Source organism: Candida albicans, chromosome R (assembly GCF_000182965.3).
Source record: "Candida albicans SC5314 chromosome R, complete sequence".
NCBI lineage: Eukaryota > Fungi > Ascomycota > Pichiomycetes > Serinales > Debaryomycetaceae > Candida > Candida albicans.
In genome coordinates, this window is record NC_032096.1 from 780,262 (window position 1) to 803,844 (window position 23,583).

Below are 23,583 nucleotides of genomic sequence, written 5' to 3' on the forward strand. Positions count from 1 at the left end.
TATATAACGAGTACATATTGTTTCACTTGTTTACGATTTGTTTATCCCCTCTTCTCTTACAACAAAATGCAAAACCAACCTCCAAACCAACTGGTATATCTGCAAGATGGACTGTTGGGAGCAGAAAATAGTGGCCATTCTCAAAAGAAAATATTGCCAAACACAAGTTCTAAGAATGAGCAGTGTGCTATTGGTCCTCCTGCAACCACACAAGGATTCATTCAAAATACAACGCAGTTACCCCTTGTTCTTCAATATCCTACCATTTTAAAACATCAATTCGGAATTTCTTCATCTAATCTGCCACAGGTGCAGCAACGACACATTATTAATTCACTTCCAGTTTATTCACCCAACTTTAATTTTTTCTATTCAAAACAAGCACCACCGCCTCCACCACCACCACCGCCAACCCTAGGTTATGTTGTTTTACCAAACACAATAGCTGAACGCCAAACTATTGCAACCTTTCAAAAAGATAGAAACAATCCTAAACCAAACAAAACAGAATATTCAGAAACTTTCATCCCGGTTCAACCAAAAGGTAATCCCAAACCAAAGATCCATAGAATGAAAGAGAAATATACAATAGAGAAAAGTCTTGAGTCATATTCATTTGGTGAAATTAGAAATCTATTCAAGAGCAAAACTGGTCTCTCTGATATGCATTTTGCAACAAACAGGATTGAGGATGTTCGAGAAAACCAGTTAATCAACTACTTTAGTTATTCCATAGGAAAAGCCTTAGATGTATTTGCCTCACATGAAATCTATTCTCAAATATTTATTGAACTTGCTTTATTAGATGACACAAATGTCATTTTGAATGGTATATTTTGTTTGGCAGAATATGAATTATCAAAAGAAGATTTCACAAAATGCATGCATTATTATGAAACAACGATTGCAATTATTCACAGTCAGATACAAGACAAAAGCGAAAACAGACCATTGAAATATAGATGTTTGATGGCAATGATGTTGCTTTGTATATTTGAGAATAAATTCCCTCAAATCGAGTTGTCTCATTTGCAACATTACAAAAACATGACAGTTGAATTATTCAAAAACCAACCAATTGACGAAATCAGATTGGACCCTGTTTTGAATTCCTGTTTTTGGACAGTATTAAGAACAAGCTTTTTGCATTCACTGTTAGCTGAACAAAACCCGTCACAATTTATACCAGACTCAACTTTCTTCAACTTGCATACTAATTTATTAGAAGCTTCACCATTTCAAGTCCCAGGTATGTGGCATTACAAAAATATATTAGTGAATCTAATAAACGTATGGAACTTCACTTATGATACACCATCAGCAAATGGGAAAAACCAGCAAATTTATGATTATCATCAATGGAAAACACACAAAAACGATATCTTAATTGAAATACCAACCACCTTGCGGCGAGGACTACACCAACAATCTTATAATTTCCCATTTCCAATTTTTTATTACCATGACGAACTTACTGCAATTATCAATGTGTTCCATCGGCTAGCCTTGTTGTTTTTACACGAAGGGCTAACAAAAAGAGTATCAAGAAAAGATAGACTTAAAGAAGACATGATGTTTCCACTAAATTTTGCCTATATTGTCTCACTAGAAATAGTTGGGACTCTAAAACCATACGAAAATAGTCCATTTATTAGTTCTATCGGGTTGTTTGCACTCAAGTATATTTGGAAATACTTGCAAAATGATTCAAATCTAACACCATTATTACAAAATATGGTTTCGGATTTGTCTCTACTTTCTAAAATACGTACTTAATCTAATGTCTAAATAGAAATGTACCAAGATCTAATAGTAGCATCTAATCCGGCACTGACAAATGTCCCGGTTTTCTTTTCTGAGTCATAGGCCACCCAATCTATACTAGATATACCAGATGGGTGAGCTAAGAGATACTTGACAACCCTCGAAGGTTTCTCCACTGAATACAATAACAAACTACTGTCCAACCCACCACTTATCAAATACTTTGAGTCTGATGTCCATTTCGCGTCAAAAACTTTACTATTGTGGAAGGCCCAACGAGTGGACACCACTGTCCCATCTGAAGTATTGAACAAAGTATACTTACCAGCAGAATCAGCAACAGCGAAAAACTCACGAGAAGGTGATACTGTTATGAAAGTTGGAGGCGAACGACTTTTGGGAAATTCTTTAGAAGTTTTTCTAATTTCCCCATTCCCAACTTGAAATTCTTCAACTGTATTGCTAGTAGTGTTGGTTATCAAAATGTGGGTATCATTAGTTGGCGCAGCATATGTAGCTGTGAAATCAAATTTTGTCTCAGCAATCAATTGGAAGTTAACTTCTGTGTACAATTGCAATGCAGATTCAAACAAGACAAAAACAGCACCTTTGATTGAACCTAATTGTTTTGGTTGTGAAGGTAATTTAACCGAAGAGACCACTTTTCCATCTCTCCATGACTTTAAAGTATCATCCCATCCAGTCGTGTATGTTACATCATCAACTGTTAATATATCAACAACATAATTTGAATGTTCATCATCATCCTGTAATACTGGCAATGCTTTTGGTCCGTCAGTTCCTACCTCCCATTTAAAAAGTTTCCCATCAGATCCGCCACTTAAGAGAAAACCATCATGAAATTCAACCTTAGTTATAGGTGATTGATGTCCTTGAACAATTTGCACTAAATTTCCCTCGTGATCAAAATAATTCAAATTACCGTTTCCTGAAAGAGAGACAACAAATTCTTTAGTCAATGCCAACCCAACTTGCTGATTACCAACTGATGTAGTGCTACTAATTTCAAATTTTTGAGTGTTTTCACCATCTAATGTCCATTTTTTCAATGTATTATCTGCTGATGCTGTGATGAAATGCTTAGAGTCGGGCAACCAAGCTACAGCGAAAATACCACCTTCGTGAGCTTTTTCAATTTTTTTAACAAATTCGCCGGTTTTCCCTTGATAAATTGCAATAACTCTATCGGAGCCGACTGAAACAATATACTCTCCGTCAGGACTAAATTTGACGTCCCTTACTACATTGTTGTGATTGCCCCTCAAACTTTTGTCAAATTTAAATGGTGGACCCGTGAAAAATACAAGAGCATGATCGTCACCAACAGTGGCAGCCCGATATGGTCTTTGGGGTTTTATATCAACAACATTGATAGGTGAACTATGTCCTTGAATATCCCCAATCGAATTACCCGAATCCCATGAAAATGCATGTCCAAACTTTTCTTTACCTTGACCAACAGCAATTATACGAGAATTATCAGCATCCCAAGCAATTGATCGAATAGGACCAGACATCACTTGAAATTCACTTTTAATAACTGGCTGTTCGAAATCAGGTTCAGACTTTGGTGAGGCATCCCAAATTTTAATATTACCTGCTTCGTCACCAGAAGCAACGTAATACCCGGATGGCGAAAACTTAACTGCAGTTGTTGGGAAAATATGTTTCGAGAAAACCACAGTTGGCGAAGTAGATTTGAAATCGACTGGTCTGATTATGACAGATTTCCCATTTACATAAGCCAATCTTTCGTTGACTGGATCGTAAGATATATGTGTTGCATGTCCCCTTTGGGTAGATGGATGTGGAACTGTAATTGACAAAGGTTTAATTGACATTATTTTTAACTGTATATAGTTTTATTGATGATCAACACGTCAAAATAATAAAGCGAAAGGAAACAGAATATAGATAATATTTGTTCCAACACAGCGGTTGAATGGTTCGTGCAAGTAAAATCCACCTTGAGTTTCGCGGTGGTAAGGAGGACGAGGCACAGAGAAGTATTGATTTCACCACCACTACCTTATTGTTTACATTTTTTGTAGTTGTATACACTACCCCAATATTTGATTGGGTATAATGAAAAATTTAGGGAGAGTAAAGATTGAAAAAAAAAAAAAAAGTTGATTAACTACCAATCAGTGAGCAACTCACTGAGAACTGTACCAAGTGAGAGGGGGTCAAAGAACGCTCTTTTTTTTTTCTCTCTCTTTTCCAGAAAATATTTTCTTATTTGTTTTCCATCAGTACATTTATCAGAGTCTAGTATAGTCATTAAGGGTAATAGCTACTCAGAAACTATTTATAAAAGGAAAGGATACAATGATTAGAATTACGAGTCGCAGCGTGAAAGGAGCTGCAGGTATTCGTAGTGTTTCATCAAGTACTGTGAGACTCAATATTGCCCCAAAAGTAGTTTCACCACCAGTTCCACCACCAGTCAAACCACAGGGATCAGAAATTCCACCACCGCCGCCACCACCACCTCCACCTCCAAAGGCTAAGAGATTCTCATTGTTTGGATTTCTTTTCAAGACTACTTTGTTAGCCACTGTGGTTTATGGAGGAACTTTATATGCTGCCACAAAGAATGACAAAGTTATGGATTTTGTAATTGATAAGCAATTACCATTCCATGAAGAATTGATTGATTTAATTGAGAATGGATCCACCGAGGATTTACAAGAAGCATGGGAACAATTGAAAAACAAATTCACAGATGTCAAATTGCCTACTAAAGATGACATTGACGAACTTACTCAAAAATTGGAACACAGGGGTGAAGACATAATCAAGGAAACCAAAAAGAAAATAGCTTCTACTCACATTGGGCATAAAAGCGGTACAGACTTGACTCCCACTGAACAATTACAAAGAGGTGTTGAAATTGAAAGTGTTAAAAAAGACGTTGCCCATTTGCCTTTGATTGAATTAAATTCTGACCTTGGCAAGTCGGTCGACGAAACAGTTAAGCAAACAATTACTTCATTCAACAACTTTATACAATCAATTGATGCCAGTTCCCTTGCCACCAAAGATGACAAACTAATTACATCGATAAACACTAGTGTTAACCAATTGGCCTCTAGATTGAACAGCTTGACCAAGGATTTTGATAATGAGTTACAGAACAAATTGAAAGTATCTCAAACAGAATTGTTTTCATCGTTTACAAAAAAAGAATTGGAATTAACCGAGAATTTGTTGCACCAATTTAGCACAGAAAAGCAACAATTGGAAGCTAAATTGAATCAAAAATTGAGCCAAGAAATTCAAGCAGCTAGAGCTGCTATTTCACAAGCCGCAAGTAATGCAGTTGCCATGGTTAGAATCGAGCAAACTAAAAACTTTGAAAAATTGGTCTCTGAGAAATTGAACGAAGAAAGAAATGGTAGATTAGCCAACTTAGAGAAATTGAATGACCGTATTGTTGAATTAGAGAAGTTTGCTGAAGGATTCGAAACCCAAATTGTGTCCAATCATAAAAAGGCAATCATTCACCAAGCTGTGTCCAAACTCAAGTCTTTATTATTGGCTCCAGCTGCAGGTGATAAACCACAACCTATCAAACCATATATTGACGAGTTAACCAAAATTGCCACTGATGACGAAGTTTTGGCATTAGCCATAAAAGATTTGAGTCCATTGATTACTAACGAGTCTACCCATTCTATTTTGACGAATGCCCAGTTGTTGTCTCGTTGGGAACAATTGGCACCAGAATTGAGATCTGCTTCATTGTTGCCACCAAATGCAGGTTTATTAGGACACTTGGCATCAATTGTTTTTTCTAAACTTTTATTACCAGTGAAAGGTGTTAAAGAAGATGGCAAAGATATTGAATCTGTCATTGGAAGAGTAGAATCAAGTTTGGCCAGAGGTGAATTGGATATTGCAGTTGAAGAAGCTGCTAACTTGAAAGGATGGAGTAGAAAGCTTGCCAATGATTGGGTTGTTGAAGGCAGAAAGAGACTTGAAATTGAGTTCCTACTTGGTTTAATTGAAAGCGAATCAAAGATTATTTAAGCATCATGTCTTTTATTTGTCCTCCTCCTTTAATACTTTCAATATGGTAAAGATAAGATCCATATTTCCATAGTCCGTATATATATTCCGTTAAATGTATTGTTAAATGTGAACTGTAAAGTAATCACTATTGAAGGAATGAGCCAAGTGATGTTGATAGTCTGCACTATCTTTACTCCAATCGACCGATAATTAGGTTTACGACAGTCAATTTAACATGGTTTGAATCAAGATTACTCTGCATTTAGAGAAGACCCGTATAATACATGTTTTTATTGCCCAATCACTGTCAATGTTTGTGGGTTTCCCTGCACGTGATGAAGTGATTATTGTGCTGTTTTCTTTCTTTTTTTTTCCCAAAATAGTAATCGATGGAATTATGTGATAGAAGAACTAATTGCTATCTAGAATTTAATGGGAGTAATATCTGCAACCACAAATGACTGTAACTTACTTGAACACCACACCCAAAACACCGGTCTACCATAAACCCCCGTTAGAGAAATCGACTGCTACAAATATATTTGTTTTAATTCCAGGGAATCCCGGATTGGTAGATTTTTATATATCGTATTTGGACTCAATACGTAAACACTTCCCGCAGTTCGAAACGTTATGTATTGGCCATGTTGGATTTCTTGACTCAACTAAAAGAAAAATTTATGATGTTCCTTCTCAAATCGAACATAAATATGACGTTTTGAAACAGTTGATCTTAACCAAAAACGAGTCTAACTTAATTCCCAATTTGTATTTTTTGCACCATTCAATGGGGTCTTTTGTTTATCAACGCACGATTAGAAAGTTGTACCACGATGAAAACTTAAATGGGAAATTTAATATTAAGTTTAGCGGATTCGTCACTCCAACCATTCATAATATTTCTGCGTCGTCCTCAGGACGGGTATTGTCTGGCTTAATGCAAAGAAATGTTCCAATCGTCAGTATCGTACTTGTCTTTAGATTTTTTGTTAGTTTGATTCCTGCATTAATTTTACGCAAACTTTTGCATTATCATTTATTAGGCAACAAAACTGGCGACGGGTTTGAAAATTCTGTTGAAGGTGCTTATAAAATAGTTAAATCCGGAACTGTGGTTAATCAAGCATTAGAAATGGCAAAGGAAGAAATGTTAATTATAGATACACAAGACGACATTAACGACTGGTACTTTAACCATTCAAATAAAGGGATCAAGAACTGGTTATTTTTTGCTCGAAACGATCACTGGGTCGCTAATGAAACTAGAGAATACTTGATTGATAAATATGGCAATAGTGACAATACTCTCTGCGAAGTATGCGATGATGAGACAAATCCTATCAGTCATAGTTTCTGTGTTGCTCAGAGTGATCAATTTGCAAAGATCACAGTAGCAAGAATCAAAGAAATTTGTAACATAGATTTAGATTAATAGAATCAAAAAGTATAGAAACGTTATGTATTAATTAGAAGTATTTATTTACTCTCAAAAACGTATTCCCTAATTTTAGCGATGGGACGATACAAAAAGTATGAAGAAAAAAAAAAAATAAAAAAGAAACTTATTCATCTACATCATCTACTCATCAGATAATGCCAGAAGCCATAGTATACTTAACTGAAACCGAAATTTGTCAGAAATGCAAAACTGAAAATGCTGTAGTTCATGCAAGAGTTGAAAAGCTTTGCTCAAATTGCTATATACGTTTTATTCGAGGTAAACTTAGAAAGCAAATGCACGATGAGAGGTATAAAGTCAAATTTGGAAGAGCAGTTGAGCAATACGGGACTCAAAGAATACTTCTAGCTTTATCAGGTGGCGAGTCATCTTTAGTGCTATTAGATATTTTTGGCTCTTTGTTACAAGAACAAAATGAACTACATAAGGGCAAACAAGGATTTGAATTAGTGGTTGTTAACTTAGATGAATACGAATTAGACAGCTTGAACAACAGGATCCAGAAAGTCTTTCCAGAGCTCTTAGCAAAGTACCAACCGGTGAAAATAAGCTTGAATGTATTATCTTTGGATTCTTATGTTGATGAGGAAAGTTTACACAGAATTTTATTAACTCCAGATTTTAGAGCTATGCTGAAATCTATTGATCCAACAAGAGTGACTTTAACTGAAATATTGAGACTTTGTCCAAACAAGTCTTCTGCAGAGGACTTGTTGACAATTGTGTATAATGACTTGATTTTGAGAGTGGCTGCAAAGGAAGACTGCCAAACAGTTGTATATGGGCATTGTATGACTCGTCTAGCCAACGAGATCATTGCTTTGACAGTTAAGGGTCGTGGGTCTATTATTCACAAATCGATTGCTGACCATACTGAAACTATTGACGATAAAGAAATAAAAGTGATGTTCCCATTGAGAGAAATTTTGCAAGCAGAAATATCAGCGTATGTAAAGTTGGCTGAGTTAAACAAATATGTCATACTGTCGACTGTCCAGAAATCCAAAATAAACAAAAACTTGACTATTAGAGATTTGACAACGAATTATTTCAAGCAACTAGACGCAACTGGATATGCATCAACGGCATCCACAGTAGCGAAAACAGGTGAAAAATTGGGAAGCCCAAGTAATGTGTTATGCCAATGTCAAATTTGCGGTGCTGATATACATCAAAATCCAAGCAATTGGTTGAAAAGAATTACTGTTACTGATCCTGCTGCTATAACTACTGATGAAGAAAAAGAGTATTATGAAATGTTCAGAGCCAGTTTGTCTCCAGACAACGAAGACAAAAATAACAGTGATAGCCCAATAGATATTTGCTTTGGATGTACTGTAACTCTTGGTGGAGTTAAAGGAGATACTGGATTTATCTGGCCATTACAGGGCAGCCTGGAATTAAAGTACGAGTATCGCAACGATAACCAAGAGAAACAGAAGGTTTTGGATGAGTTTGTTTTGACTGATGATGAAGGTGATATAGAAGTGTAGGAAATTATATAGTCAGACGAATAAACTGTGAATTTCATTGTTAGTATTTTTTGTTTCAATTCAACCAGGAAGAGTTACATATCTAATGAATGAGTCTACCTTATAAACAATTTGGCCATATAACCGTAACAGTCATTTTTAGAGTTTGCTATTATTTCTTCATTTGCTTGCACAACAAAAAAATATAGTTCAGCCTTTTACACAAATCCTACTGTTGCTTTTTTTTTTTCTTTGTAAATATTGATTCAGAGTTTATTTTACTATATAAGCCTTCATTTTATGGACAACCAACTAACAAATGTACTCCTCAAACCCCTTTCCCAGCGACCTTTTCAGCCTATGGAACCACAAGACACGTGATTCTAAGATGTCTAATAAAGGTGAACAAGAACACATAAAAAACTTGTACGCCCCTCCACTATCGGCATATTCTTCAGACTTCCCAGGTGCCAGTTTGTACCAATTAGAATATACTATAAACACAACAACCAATAGCTCTCCCTTATTTACTAATACTCCTTTGACTCAACTGAAACGCGCACAATTAGCTAAAATAAGAAATACTGGTTATACCACTATTAGACCGATTGGAATTGTACAAACTATGGAAGAAATTGAATTGGAAAAAGTGTATTACAGCCTGGATGAACAAACAATGGACCCCGCAGCAGCAGCCATAGAGAATTCCAGCGATGCTATAGTAGGCGCTAACGCTAGCACCGTATCAATACAACAACAGATACAACAACCAGAAATTGACTTAGATGCGCAGGTATTTAATGCTGATGAAATATACGCCGGTACAGACGATGAAAGGGATTCTTTAGACGAACTGGATGTGCAACGTATGCGTAGACAAGCTGGTGTCACTATGGATGATGAAGGGTTTATGGCAGCAGAAGTTGAATATCAAGAAGATCATAGTTTAGATTCAGAGCCAAATACGGGAATATTGATAAACAGTAGCAACAGTGGTACAAGCACAACTTTCAATTCTAATACCAATACAGGTCGTACTGTAACTACTAATCCTACTACAACGAGTGGTTCTTTGTTGCCAATTGATGAACAAAACGAAAACGAATATTCAGAACAAGATATGATCGTAGACTAACAGAACTAATTACGAAGAGTGCTTTCTCTCTTTATATAATCTACTTTTGCTTCCTGTAAATGAATAGCTGGAACCATCCACTTTCCACACGAACATCTAGAGCCTCTCCAACTGTAGCCCCCAACCTTAGAGGAGCATTTAGGGCACTGGAACTTCCCTTCCATTTCAGCTTTATCTAATTCTTGTTTCATCCATTTCACTGGCTCTTTGAAAAAATAATGAGAGCAAACCAGACTAGCCCGTTCAACAGATATTATTCTTCTCGAATTAGGAGCTGTCTTGATAAAACTTGATTGACGGGAGTCTGACTCAGGGATATCATGATTTTCGATATGCACACTACTAGCTAGTATTTGACGACATCTTTTACAACGAAGTTCGTATAGCAGCTCTTCTTTTACTTCCTTAGGTGAGCCACTTTTTTCCATTATCATGTCTCTTAAGCTTCGTCCTGTTGGATCAGTTTTCAAAGAGTTGCTCTTCAATATTTCATTGTACTTCTGGTTACTTTCATCTATCTTAAACCCCATTTCGTTGTATAGTTTCAACTGATTCATGAACCCAGGATTTGGTTCAGCACCAGGACACTTTCTTTTTACAGCGTGCAAAGCCTGGTCTATGCTCAAATGATATTTTTGCATCAAATAGGCTATTATAAATGTTGCTGATCTAGAGACACCTTGGGAACAGTGCACTAGTACACAACTTTGATGCTTTTTATCGTTGGAATTTTGGAAAAGGGCAGATTCAATAAAAGCATAGCTCTCTGGAAAATACTGAATCACATTTGTAGTTTCTTCATCCGTTATTTCAATCTGTTTCCATTCATAATCAGAAAAATAGGATTCCTTCATGGTTCCAGGAACAACAGATAATATATGAGTAATGCCATATTCGGATTTCAAATCTATCTCCTTGAAAATAGGATCAATTGATGACAAATATAGTCCTCCTAAAATTCTTTTTACCAGCATTAGAAGCTTGTGTTGTAGGTCATCGAAAGCTGTATTGTTTCTATTTTTCAGGTTTAACTTTTTTTTTCTCTACTTTCGATGAGAGCACAAAACCATAATTTGCAGATAATCTACACACTTATCAAGGAATCAAAGTGCTAGTGAAAAAGAATGACTTTAGTTCCGTAACATTTGTGATTGCAATAGTTTAAAGTTCACCACTAATTGATCCCATAAGTTTTAAAAGAAGTGCATCTATCGAATTATTAACTTGTAGACAAATTTGCAACAACACATTACCTATTCATACTTAAGTAGTCAACGTTTAAAATTCATTTCGAACCCTTACCAGTGCTTACAATCATTCCAAATACACTTTCTAATTAATTAACATACATAATACAAATACACATATAACTGAATACGGACATATACAAAAGAACCGGGGGAGAAAATAAAAAAGAAAAAGCAGCCCCAATCCGTGTAATCAAATCAACACTCTCTCCTTCAACGGCCCCAGAATCTCTTTAACCCCGAAAGATTCTCCTTGATGAGCTGTCTGGATGGCTTCTCGAATATCTCGTCAATCTCTTCCAAAGTCTTCCCCTTGGTCTCTGGCATAAACAACACCTGGTAGAAGAAACCGAGGAACGCAATACCACCGTAGAACCCAATAGTCAACCCTGTGTATGTCATGGCCACCTTCATTCTGTTGAAGTTGTATGTGACAGTGAACGCCCACAAGTACAACAATGCCGAACAGATAGTCATACCTTGAGATCTGGTCCCCAACGAAAACGACTCGGCGGGCACAACCCATGTCAAACAGGCGTACGACCCGAAAAAGCCCATGTACAAAATAAGACCAGTGAGATAGACACCTTCGGCAGCAGCCAAGTTTGTTTCAATGTCAATCGAGTATCCAACACCAACCAACACCAACCCAACGAAGAACCCAACAAGGTTGTACCCCCACACACGACGACCAAACTTGTCCATGTACAAGATTGCTGGAATGGTACCAATAAGCAACGACCCGCCACCAACTAAGGACATAAACACGGAGTTCTTTGTGGAGAACCCGATTCTGCCCATCAACGTCGACAAGTAGTACATAACAGCGTTGATACCCGTCAACTGACCCAAGGTGATCATCACAATACCATACACCAAGGCACGGCGGTTTCTGGGGATGGTGACCAACTCAAACCACACCTTGCTCTTGTTCTGCGTGAGACGCAACTCTCTTTCTGCCTCAGCAGCCTGGACCATCTGCACAAACTCGATCTTGCTGTGTCTGTCCCCCAAGTCCCTCAACCGAGCAAACACATTGAATGCTTCGCCAAACTTCCCCTTGAACACCAAGTAACGCGGAGACTCTGGCAAGAAGAAAAGACCAATCAACACAATCGTAGAAAACACCAACGACGAACCCACCATGAAACGCCACCCTCCGTGCACCTCGTAGAAGATAGCAGCAATGGCGTACCCCAAAACCTCTCCAAGAGCAATACTGAGTTGATAGAGCGAAACAAGACTCCCACGCTTGTTACTGGGCACAGACTCACTAATGTACACACCAACACCACCACCTTCGATACCCACACCAATCCCCAAAATAAATCTTCCCGCATACATGACGTCTCTGGACCTATGGTTGTTGAAGGTGCCATCAGCCAATTCTTTTGGAATGGGGGCGGCTGCACACAAAATTGCACCAATACTATATCATAACAAGTTAGTAAACAAACAAACAAAAAAAATTCCAATCATGACGTCGTTCAGTTATGCATTGGTGATGATGCATGCCATATTATACATACGTGTACAAGATACAGGAGGCCATGAGCGCCTTCTTACGCCCGAACCTCTGCAACGGCGTGAGGAGAATAGAACCAGCTACTGCGCCCAACGGCATGAGCGACGATACCAATGAGTTTTCGTGACTGTTAAAATGCAAGGACTTGTCCATACCAATGGAGGCACCCGAGATCAACGACTGGTCGACACCAGAAAGAATACCACAGAATGCAGCAAATATACCCAACGTCTGGACCAACACCGACGGGGATACTCCAAGGGGGAACTCTAAGTTTTTGAAATTGGTCATCCAAGCGCCCGACTGCTTCTCAGCAGCACCCATGGCGGCATACTTTTCAAACTCGCCGTCAAAGTCAAAGTCTGAACCAAACTCCAACCCTTCCTCGTGTTCATATTTGGGCTTGTTTTCCTTGGTCTCATCATATACATCAGTTCCAAACAAACCGGAATTATTTTCCAGTGAAACAGACAGCATTGGTAGATAGTTTATTGTAGATCTGAAGATTGAACAAAAAAGTACTCCAAAAAGTGGTGAAAAAGAAAAAACCAACGTGAAGGGAAATCATGGGTATTTATAGCAATCTGCAGAAACTCACAGTGTTGATAGCGTTCTGATTGTGTTTCTCCATTTGAGCTACTTTGAGCAAAAAGCGGGAAATGGGGCAATACAGGATGTCTAGACAATTATAGTCTACATGGCACTTCGGAATAACTACAGAAAAATTTTTCTCTTTGTTTACACATGGTATCTGCACAAGAGACTAAAATTGGCTGGTGTTGTAAATTGGAGGACAACCTAGAAGCACAATATAGATAAATTAGCCACTAAGGCGAGTGGAGTAGCAATTTTCTAGCCAAACTAAACCAGGTTGCCTCATCACTTTGACAGGAGAAGACTTCTTTTTCTATAATGACGAATATCTGGGTGACAGGTTGACAGCTTGGTTACAAACTATCGTTTTATTGCAATAAATCTTTCTTTTATTATTTTTCTTTTCAGGTTTTGCTACGGAAAATTGTTGTTCCAGCAAGGCTCAGATTTTTATTGTGTCTTCCCTCCATCCCCCACACAACACAAAACCCGCAACTGAGCAATTTATACGTTTGTGTTTTCTCTTTTTTCCTACGTTCGTCCAATTTAGCGGATAAGGTGATAGTTCTCATTGGAGGAAATTATTTTGGGCTATCAATCAGACGCCACTTTTGCCCAAAAAAAACATTCTCCAAGAACATTAGTAGACTAAAGAGTGGGGTGAGTGTGGAGAACGCATTGTCGAAAACTTTTTGTTTGTATTCTACTATTCCGAGAGAAGGCACTTACACTATACTAACCACTTGTACTTGGGACGGCTGACATTTGCCAATAGAAACGCCCTTCTACCTTACTCAAGAAAGTCTACTATCTAGAAACAACTAAATCTAAGGTTCATAATTCTAAAGCTCAAACGTTTGACTTCTTTTTCACTTTTTTGGCTTTTTTAAATTGTCTAAAACATCCAATCTGATCTCCCCCCAAAAAAACCACCTCCATTGTTCTATTTAGTGCATGGTGCACAAACCCCATTAGGGATTAAAATGTTGGGAACGATGAAACTTGCATATTTCTTCGTGTACTCCTCATGTAAATGAGCCTTTAGTTTGACCATCAGGTTACCAAATGTTTTAGAGCACGATGTGCATTTGAAAGGGGTTGTTTTGATGAGCTTCTCCATTACTTGCGTAGAGCGTTCGTGGACAATGTATTGTGTGTTGGAATTGCAGTCGCTATTGCTGTTCTGTGACAGTTCTGTTTCTGAGAAAGGTTGGGAGGTGCGACGACAGTAGCTCTCGTTCAACTCAGGATTCAACTCCTCAAAAGGTACAAAAAACTTTGTGGTAAATGAATTGTAATGTTTCTTATTCCTCATTCTCGGAGAATGGAAGTCTTGAGTGATGACATGGACATGTAGGTTGTTCAAGGAAGGAATGCTGTGGACCCCCGCTTTGATGAACGTGTTTCTGAACTCCAGTAGCTGCGACTTGTCATTCACGTTGGAGTAGCGGAACAACTCGTCAATAATAAGATCCTTTGCCTTCTCAACATACCCCAGCACCATATTGTAGAGCTCGTGTCCTGTGAATTCTGGATAATCAGTGCAGAATGCATCTAACGGATGGGTTTTCGTCACCTGGCGGTTTCGGGGAATGACTAGCAAGTGTCTGGTCGACTTGGGGAACATGTCTTTGATTATAATCACATTTTGGTCGTGGAAGAGAACAATGTCGTGTCGTTCAGGGTGGTCTATGTATTTTTGAAACGCATCTCGAAAGCTCATCGCAAGAGTGTGTGATACAAAGGGATTTGGTTAACTAATGGTGATGTGTGTGTTTTTATTTGTTCGAGTGCACTTTCAGCAGAATGTAAATCTAATGTACATTTGGAAAGACCTATGAACAAACTACAAAGTAGACTTGGATTTATACCTTTCTCTTTCTAAGTTTGATATCTTCTGAGGTTGCAGTGGTTTGGGAGGATTCAGTTAAAATAGTAGAATAATGTTTCGGTGGCTGATCCACTTCCTAGCACACTCTGACTAGCTGAAAGGTCAATCGATTCTCTACATGTTGGAATATTTTCATATGTGTATTTATTAACTTCTTTTTTTATTTTCATTCTTTTATTGGCTCAACCTACTTCTTTATATATTAGCTTCCACGTGAGCTTGCATTCTTGAAAACCTCGTACTACAATCCTTGTTGTAATCTTTCACCCAATTTCTTAGAAGCAAACGATAAAGCGTTGAACAACCCCTTTTCACTAATATCAATATTCTTCAAGTTCACGTTCTCGTAAACTGCAGACGGTGGATTAGTAACTCTGCTCACGATAGTTGCAGGATCATACTCAATAATTATTCCGTCATCTATAGTCTCATCAATTGCTAAACAGACCATATCGTATTTGTCTAAAATGGTTTGTTTATCAACAGTATTATCCAATAATATAGTCAATGCTTCAAATAAATTATTCATGGTTGAATAAATCAAACTTTCGTTTTCATTTAATGGCGCAACCAAATACAATAAAAGATCGTTAGTTTGCTTGTATGCAATTAAATGGTTATCATATAATAATATGTCTTGATTCACCTTGTAGGTTTTGGAAAATAATGATTTTTCAAAATTAAGTTGTTGTTGTTGAGTGTCAAATTGATGAGGGAATTTACTTGATGGATTAGCTGAATCTTCACCTAAAGATGACTTGTAATATTTTGCAAATAGTCTATTACCTTCATTGTCTAATATTAGAACAGCAGATATAGTGTATAAAGATATATTTAATGACATCGTAGATATTTGCAATTAGGATTATTCCAGCAAGATTGTTGTTGAGATTTGATTTTTTTTTTTCGATCCTCTTTCTAAACTATTATGAGACTCACAAAAAATTGAAAAGTAAGAAAACACGGTGTGCCAAATGAAAAGTTTGTATACAGGATTTTGACAATTATCACCAAAAATTGTTGCCAACTTTCAAAGTACTCTCTAAATCAATTACAATAGTAATAATTTATACTTAAGAATTATAACAGAACAAAAAGTACAAAAAATACATAAGAAACAGAGCTTTTTTTGAGAGGGTAATTATATATATAACAAAATATTCAAATGTAATAAACTTTAATTAACCATATTAACCATAAATTCATGGACTTTCTTTTGGGTTGGGTTGTTATTATAAAACTCATCATTTGGGTCCAAATTTAAATTTTTCCAACCAAAAATAAAATTGAAAATCAAAGCAATGGTCAAGCCAAGAGCTATAATCAAAGGCCCAAATGAGTTATCCAAATGCTTATCAGATCTCTCCAAAATAATCTTTCTTCTTTCCATAAATATATAATATGCCCAAAGACCACTGAAAAGAGTTAATGCAAAATAAAAGTAGGCAAGATATGTGCTCAATCCTTCAAAATTGGAGCCACTAGTCGACGAGTAAATAATAAATGTCAATGACGATAACAATGTTGTCACGTGCAACCATCTGTTGAAAGTACGTTCATTGGCTAACCAAACTTTTGGTTCAATTTTAATTGGACCCATGTTCTTGATCCATTGGTCTGGTTTGGTTACCCCTGCAGGCAAATCAATTTCCTCATCCTCGGAATCAACGTCGACTAATTTAGAAAATTGGTTTGGCAAGTTCATTATTCTAACTAATGGGTTGGATCTTCTGCCAGCGTCGTCCTCATCTTCATCCTCATCCTCGTCAAAGTCTGATGATTGATCATCGGTGGTTACTCTAGCTGAAGATAATGGCTTAGCACCATTATTATCGCTCGGGCCAACGTCTTCCTCAATTGTTTCAATTCTTTGAGTACCAGACTCGTTTTCATTGTCTTTTGTGTATAATAAAGAGCCAGAAAAGGAAGCCGATCTTGGTTGGAAATTAGATGTCTTGTTATTGAGTATCATTGATTTGAACTTGGACAAATTTTCATCATTACTTAATTCAGTGATACCGTTATTATTAATCTTTGAAGGTAATTTAGGTAAATCGTCATTAATATCACCTTCCAATTCATTGAACCACATCGGAATATTGTCCAATTTGTCGTCTTCCAAAAATAATGAAGCAACCCCGTGAATAAACTTGGAAAAGTTTGGAATCTCTTTAACCAAATAAGATGAGTTAATTAACTCATTTACCCATTGTAATTTCTTAAAATTCTTGGCCGATGATTTTTTAATTTTGATTTCCATAGTTGAAAATGGGAATTTAACAAACTCACCTTTTCTCAAGAATTGTTGCGGGGATTTGGAATTATCCAAATCCAAACGATGCCATTGTTGAGGGTCTCTGATTGGCAATTGTGAATCAAATGAATCTTCTCTTATGAAAGTTAAGTTCGAGTCTATAATGATTCTAATTCTATCGTCCCCAGGAATTTGGAATGCAGTACGATTGTATGTTGTCCTTAAAATGGGCTGCAAATTATATTCTTTAATAAAATCTAACAATTTTTTAACAGAATTAGCATCATTCAATTTGACTAACTTTTTTGGAATTTCTTTCTGAATGACATATTGATTAATATACTTTTGTCTTAATTCAATTTTGTCGTCAACGAAAAAGTTAGAATTTACATCAAACAGTTTTCTTTCCATCGAAATCTTTGGCTTATCAGCCAACTTTCCTACCCATCTAATTCTGACAGTAGATGAGTTGTTTAATTTGGTCAATTTATGGTTATAAAGATCAAAATGATCATTATCCAAGTATAAACAATTGATAGTTTGGCCACCAGTGATGTGTTTATTATTGTCATCTTCATCATCATCATCGTCGTCATCGTCATCGTCATCACCATTGTTGGTGGAGTTATAGATTAAAACTGGCAAGTGTCTCAAGATTGTAGTCTTGACTTCCATCAAATTGTCTGGATGGATCCAAAATTTGAATGATTGAAACTCACCATTGGTGGCACCTTCGTTGAAAGAAGACAACTTTGATAAAGATTGGTCTACTTCATAATTATCTCTTAAAAATTGATATAAAGTCCCGACTTTGTACAACAACGGAGAGTAATCTTCAGAGTGGAATGGCAACTTTTTCAATCTAACATTTAACAATGGTTTAACTGAATATTCTGGGTGTATTCTGTCGTGTTTCTTGACAATTTTAATAAAACCAGTATAGTTCAATCTTTGGAAATGTTCCAAATTCTGTGCTTCGTCCAAAATTTTGTCCAATTTTTTCAGGAATGACTCAAGATTAAATGTATCAGTTCTTTCAGTTTGTTGCTGTAAATCGTTCAATTCATCATTTAATTCATCAAACTTCTTGTGTTGGAAACCAAAGACTTTTTCCAAGTTTTCATCTAAAGCACTAACAAAATTCTGTTCATCTTTATCGGTCCAATTATTCTTAAGGATTACTCCTTCTTTCAATAATTTCTTTAAATGGTTATAAGAAATGTAAAAATCTTTCCAAGGTGGATAAATCTCATGATCTAATTTTGTTCCAAAGAGCATCTTTGTTTCACTTGAAGAAGGAGCAGCACTTTTTGATTTTGGGATGGAGCCAGGATTTTCACTATATGACATGACCTTTTATTTGTATGCTTGTATCAAGAAAGGGGGAAAAGACAAAAAAACAACAACAACAACAACGACCAATTGAAAAAATAGTGAATATAGGAGAGGGGAGTGTAATTAAATGTAAGAAAAATGGAATAGTCTTTACTTAATTAAAATAAATAAACCTTGAATTCAGTTGGACGATTAATATGAATTATTATTTTTTTTTTTGACTTTTTTGAGATTTTGAATACTTTTTTGGGAATTTGGTTTTTTTCTTAGTTTCCTTGCTTGTTGGTTATGAGGTTGCAGTTTATCAATACTGTTGTATTTTTTTCTTTTAATTTCTTGTAAAAAGCTAATAAGTGCAAGTAAATGAAATGAATTATCTATTTGAAAAATGAATGAATAACAAAACAATTGTAAAAAGAATGAAATGATTTTATGTTCCTTGTTACTTTTCGATACAAGACAAAAATTGAAATTGAATCTGAGATGGAAGAAATAAAAAAAACTATGCTTTTTAAACTTCAGATTCTTATGGTAATGTTAATTTCAGTCTTAAAGTAAATAAAGTTTCAATTATAAAGAGAAAAGACAAGATTGGGTTCATAATCGAATAATTCAAATAATGAGAAGATGATCATATGAATTAGTTTATATACTGTCAACTTTTCATATGAGCTATTATGCATTTTCACGATTTTGGTTTTGTCACATAAGGGTTAAAGTTAGACAAAACAATATAATTTAATTGTCAATAGAGATAAAAATAAAAATTACTTCTTTTCTTCTAGCAATATTCAAACGCAGTAAAATAGCTCAACGTAATGGTAATCTGTTTTTTTAACTAGTTATTATCCTTGGTACGAGCTTGGTATCTTCAATCCAAATGTACCTTCTACCAGATCGAATGTACGGGATTACAGTAATCATGTCAATTGTTTGGTGGTCCGGTAGTTTTTACATTTATTTAAATAAAAGAAGAAGAGAAAAATTGAACCAATTAGAAGAATCCAAATACACGTGTTCACCATAGTAGTTATTAACAATTTCTACTATGAACCAATCAATGTATTAATTAATTAACCAAAATGCAAAAAACCAAAAATTTAACACAATCACCAGCGAACAATAATTTCAATATAAAATATGACACAAACATAAGAAATGCAACTAACTGCAAACAAATTATTAATGATGTGATGATTTTGTCTTTCTTTTTTTCTTTCTACTTTTTCTTGATCTTTGTTCAATAATATCAATATTGTAAAGTAAACTGAATACAGCAGCTTATTCAGATCTTATTGTTGATTGTGGGAAACTTTGATTTGTTAGAATCAGTTTATTTGATGAGGAACCCTTTTCTATTGTGTTTTATTTCCCCTAGATTAACCAAGTAGTGTTATTTTGTCCAAATTAGTCTAGTTTTTTTTTGTATTTTTATATTTGTTATCTGTACCACGTGGTAGCTAATTTCGAAAAAAAAAGAAAAAAGTTAATTCTCACTATAACTAACTAACCTCTCTTTTTTTATTCAGGTTCCTACTAGATTTCATTTCAAACTTACTAGAGACCAAAATTTATTCAATGAGTTCAACACTACCGTAACAACAACTTACTTGGTTGTCCCTATTGGGGAAATTTACGACATACATACAGTTTCTTGGCTTGATTTTTTTAATTAAATCTGTTTTGTTTCTCTTGTGTTGATGTAGTATGATTTCTGTGATTTCTCAAACTTGAGATTGATGTGCAAGATTTTTCAACCATTTTTTGTGTATTTATCGGAGTAAAACCTTTTTTTTGCTTCCAATTTTCATAAAGTTACTACAAATTATTAAATCAATATTTTTCAAATCAATTATTTAAACCTTTTTTGAGCTTAATAAAAGTTGATATTCACCAATTGATAAAGTGACTAATAATATAATATGCACATTAATCAAAGAGAACGCCATTAGTCGATTAAAGTCATGAGAGTGTTAATAAATCTGGTTGTGATCTACAACTAGATATATTGATTGCAAATAGGCTTGTTTTATCTCTTTCATCAAATATATTCTTTGTTCAATTTACAATCATATCAATAGTAATCTTTTGACAATAGGTGAGTGTATATTTAGTCAATTGTATGTACAAGATTATATATATATATCACATCCACTGTTGTTTTCTTTTTTCAAAACTTGATACCTAAAAATGATTTGCCATCTGGTTTACCCGTATAGCTTGCAACATCAGCAGCTTGCTTTTCCAAATCCAAAATCTTTTTATTAGACGCTTCAATTTTCTGTGATACATAATCGATTCTGCCATCTACTTTACCAATCTTGTAGATCTTCTCCAATTCCTCTTCCAATTTCTGAATCTTGGCTGCCTCAAGCGATATCAACCGTCCAATATACTCAGTCTCATACAACTTCCAAATTCGCAAATCACTAATGATATTGGCAAACGCTGCCTTGAACAATGGTCTACCCGTAGATATCTTATCCAACACCCCCTTATCACGCTTCAAAGATATCAAATCGTACTTTTCTAATGTCGTCAAAATCTCTAACGTTTCCTTCGATACTTTGAACAATGGCAGTTTCACCAACTCACTATAATTAATGGTGTCACATTCAGACAACAACTTCATAATGAGCCACACCTGCGATGGATCCCAGTTGCTATCACCAGCACCAAATTTGTGATGACTGTTCAAGAAAAATGTGTTTATCAACTCAGCAGCCTGGGAAATCATCTCGTTGATTGCCTGTTGTGGGCTTTCTCCTGACTTGATACGTCTGATAAACGACTGCAAGTCCAACATTCTACCTCCCAAAGGCTCAAGGCATTCGTCCAAAGTGCTAGTATCTTTGACCTTAAGTACATCACAGACATACTGTCTTGAGCTGGACATGGAGGCATCGGAAAGTGAAATGTCCTTGAACACCTGGTTGGGCAAGGCATCATTCAAGAGCTGGAGCGACCCAACGTCTGCTGTCAAAAATATCACATGTGCCGTGTTGTTCTGCACCAACCCAGACGCCCAATCTGCAACTAATGGAGGAATAAAATCATTCAGCAGCACATCTGCACGACGGCTGTACTTGTTCAACACAATGATTGGTTTAGCTTCGGGGTGCTGTTGCAAGAATTGTTCTTCTTTGAGGACTTCGATTTTCTCATCGTCCTTCAATCTCTTGTTTCTTCTCTCAACACTCTTGACATATTTGTTGTACTCATTGGTTGTGATTTTCCGAATGGCTTGGGTCGCCAACAGAAACATGTTCTTGATTTGCGTCTCCTTGCTCTCGCTTAAACCTGATTTCTGTCCGGTTAATCCCTGAACTCCCAAATCAACAAAACGTGACACCGTGTTTGTCCATGTGAAAACTGGGAAATACCCCAACTGCGATGCAGTCGTGTTTATCAAATTGTTGTCTGACCGTGCTTTGCCCAACTGGTCACACTCAAGCACCAAAACTTTCTTATTTAACCGTTCGTCTGACCCCAAACTGTGCTCTAACACAAACTCCTCTTTACCAGACCCTTGGGGCCCCTTGACAATGATAAATGTGTTAGCATTCTCCATAATCCATAACTGGAGTTGCTTTGACTTTTCGTACCTTTCTATCCAAAACATGTTGCTTTCATTCTTGAGGTCACGAACCGATTGCCCATCAACAATGTTTGAGCCGTTGCTGCTGTCATCCTCCTCAGAGCAACTCAGCCCGGTAACCTCCTGGATTTGACTGTCAATGTAGTCGTAACTACTATACACCCATCCAGTGATGGTTCTGTATGGAATGTAGAGATACTTGAACCATCTGCTCTCCTTAAACTGGTCAAACGATTTCCTGTTGTGGAGTATCTTGTACTCAATAAACCATTCTCGAATAGGATCAAAAATCAACACAGCAAATGTGGCCAAAAGCGCAATCAACACTGGGATGGCAATCTTAGTGTGGTTCGAGATCAACAGAACCAAGAAATTCGATCTCTTAATGGCAACAAATTGAATGTGAAGCGTGGTCTTGCCCCCATTCAACACCATGCCTGTGATACAATGTTTAGCACTGATTGCCGCTCTCGTGCTATGGAAATATATAAACGCTTCAGTGGCACCAGGTTCAATCTCATTAATCAAGCCGTATCGACGGAACAACACATACAATTCTTCTTCGGTCAACGGATCACCTTCGAATTTGACTGAGAGTTTGGGACTGGGGAACCGGCGCAAGTCTTCAATCCATGGTGTACCTTTTACGGAGTACACCTTTGGCACATTTCGCCAGATCTGGTGGTAGAGTCTTGTGAGTATGTTGCTGTTTACTCTTTCTTGTTCATTTCTCTCAACGTTCTCTCGTATTTCTTCAATGAATTGGGTGGCAGGGACTTCTGGCGGATACTTGAATTTGACAAACGCCCCAGAATCTCTCCTTAGCGGGACAAACTCAGTGATTTTGGCAGTTGTTGCCAATGGCGAAGACAAGTCCCATACTTTCTGCTTCAATTTCTCATTGTCGTAGGCGGTGCTCCAGGGTAAACTGAATCGAGACAAATACTGTTTAACAACATTTCTGGATGTTGTAAATGGGTATATGTGGTCGTAATACAACAACACTTCGTTGTGTGTTTTATCAATAACCCCTGTGGCGGATGCCGAGTTATCGGACTCGGTGGTGTCAGATTCCTTTTTCAATTTCTCAAGATCAGTTGAGTAGTACCGACATGGCGGGGATATGTAAACTGGTTTTGGCAATCGCAATTGCAGTCTCAATGTTCGAATGATCATTGATAGATGGTATAGTAATGTGTTGCTATGTGGTTGAAAAGAAAGTTAGGACAGCAATCAAAAAATTAGGCCATCCGCACACACAAAATCAAATGCTC

At 36.5% G+C, this 23,583-nt stretch overlaps 12 protein-coding genes across 12 annotated transcripts; 5 read left to right on the forward strand and 7 right to left on the reverse strand. All coding sequences in view use genetic code 12, as the record gives it.

Moving 5' to 3' along the window:
- Positions 1-66: 66 nt before the first annotated feature.
- Positions 67-1,776, forward strand: CAALFM_CR03510WA (uncharacterized protein; the record flags this gene model as incomplete). The annotated part of the gene is made up of 1 exon (XM_710077.2): positions 67-1,776. One exon carries the CDS (start codon positions 67-69, stop codon positions 1,774-1,776), a length of 1,710 nt encoding a protein of 569 aa, XP_715170.1.
- Positions 1,777-1,784: 8 nt separating this feature from the next.
- CAALFM_CR03520CA (uncharacterized protein) lies at positions 1,785-3,626 on the reverse strand (the record flags this gene model as incomplete). Its single annotated transcript, XM_710078.2, has 1 exon — positions 1,785-3,626. The coding sequence occupies one exon, from the start codon at positions 3,624-3,626 to the stop codon at positions 1,785-1,787; it is 1,842 nt and encodes a 613-aa protein (XP_715171.2).
- A 487-nt stretch (positions 3,627-4,113) lies between these two features.
- On the forward strand, positions 4,114-5,817 carry CAALFM_CR03530WA (uncharacterized protein; the record flags this gene model as incomplete). Its single annotated transcript, XM_710079.2, has 1 exon — positions 4,114-5,817. The coding sequence occupies one exon, from the start codon at positions 4,114-4,116 to the stop codon at positions 5,815-5,817; it is 1,704 nt and encodes a 567-aa protein (XP_715172.2).
- A 439-nt stretch (positions 5,818-6,256) lies between these two features.
- On the forward strand, positions 6,257-7,231 carry CAALFM_CR03540WA (uncharacterized protein; the record flags this gene model as incomplete). The annotated part of the gene is made up of 1 exon (XM_710081.2): positions 6,257-7,231. The coding sequence occupies one exon, from the start codon at positions 6,257-6,259 to the stop codon at positions 7,229-7,231; it is 975 nt and encodes a 324-aa protein (XP_715174.2).
- A 161-nt stretch (positions 7,232-7,392) lies between these two features.
- On the forward strand, positions 7,393-8,751 carry NCS2 (Ncs2p; the record flags this gene model as incomplete). Its single annotated transcript, XM_710082.2, has 1 exon — positions 7,393-8,751. One exon carries the CDS (start codon positions 7,393-7,395, stop codon positions 8,749-8,751), a length of 1,359 nt encoding a protein of 452 aa, XP_715175.2.
- A 298-nt stretch (positions 8,752-9,049) lies between these two features.
- CAALFM_CR03560WA (uncharacterized protein) lies at positions 9,050-9,865 on the forward strand (the record flags this gene model as incomplete). The annotated part of the gene is made up of 1 exon (XM_710083.2): positions 9,050-9,865. The coding sequence occupies one exon, from the start codon at positions 9,050-9,052 to the stop codon at positions 9,863-9,865; it is 816 nt and encodes a 271-aa protein (XP_715176.1).
- Positions 9,866-9,870: 5 nt separating this feature from the next.
- Positions 9,871-10,839, reverse strand: YVH1 (tyrosine protein phosphatase; the record flags this gene model as incomplete). Its single annotated transcript, XM_710084.2, has 1 exon — positions 9,871-10,839. The coding sequence occupies one exon, from the start codon at positions 10,837-10,839 to the stop codon at positions 9,871-9,873; it is 969 nt and encodes a 322-aa protein (XP_715177.2).
- Positions 10,840-11,325: 486 nt separating this feature from the next.
- CAALFM_CR03580CA (uncharacterized protein) lies at positions 11,326-12,456 on the reverse strand (the record flags this gene model as incomplete). Its single annotated transcript, XM_710069.1, has 1 exon — positions 11,326-12,456. The coding sequence occupies one exon, from the start codon at positions 12,454-12,456 to the stop codon at positions 11,326-11,328; it is 1,131 nt and encodes a 376-aa protein (XP_715162.1).
- A 1,718-nt stretch (positions 12,457-14,174) lies between these two features.
- Positions 14,175-14,954, reverse strand: CAALFM_CR03590CA (DNA 5'-adenosine monophosphate hydrolase; the record flags this gene model as incomplete). The annotated part of the gene is made up of 1 exon (XM_710066.2): positions 14,175-14,954. One exon carries the CDS (start codon positions 14,952-14,954, stop codon positions 14,175-14,177), a length of 780 nt encoding a protein of 259 aa, XP_715159.2.
- Positions 14,955-15,363: 409 nt separating this feature from the next.
- On the reverse strand, positions 15,364-15,966 carry CAALFM_CR03600CA (coatomer subunit zeta; the record flags this gene model as incomplete). Its single annotated transcript, XM_710065.1, has 1 exon — positions 15,364-15,966. One exon carries the CDS (start codon positions 15,964-15,966, stop codon positions 15,364-15,366), a length of 603 nt encoding a protein of 200 aa, XP_715158.1.
- A 333-nt stretch (positions 15,967-16,299) lies between these two features.
- On the reverse strand, positions 16,300-18,654 carry VTC3 (vacuolar transporter chaperone; the record flags this gene model as incomplete). Its single annotated transcript, XM_710064.2, has 1 exon — positions 16,300-18,654. One exon carries the CDS (start codon positions 18,652-18,654, stop codon positions 16,300-16,302), a length of 2,355 nt encoding a protein of 784 aa, XP_715157.2.
- A 2,227-nt stretch (positions 18,655-20,881) lies between these two features.
- CAALFM_CR03620CA (uncharacterized protein) lies at positions 20,882-23,485 on the reverse strand (the record flags this gene model as incomplete). The annotated part of the gene is made up of 1 exon (XM_710062.2): positions 20,882-23,485. One exon carries the CDS (start codon positions 23,483-23,485, stop codon positions 20,882-20,884), a length of 2,604 nt encoding a protein of 867 aa, XP_715155.2.
- Positions 23,486-23,583: the final 98 nt, after the last annotated feature.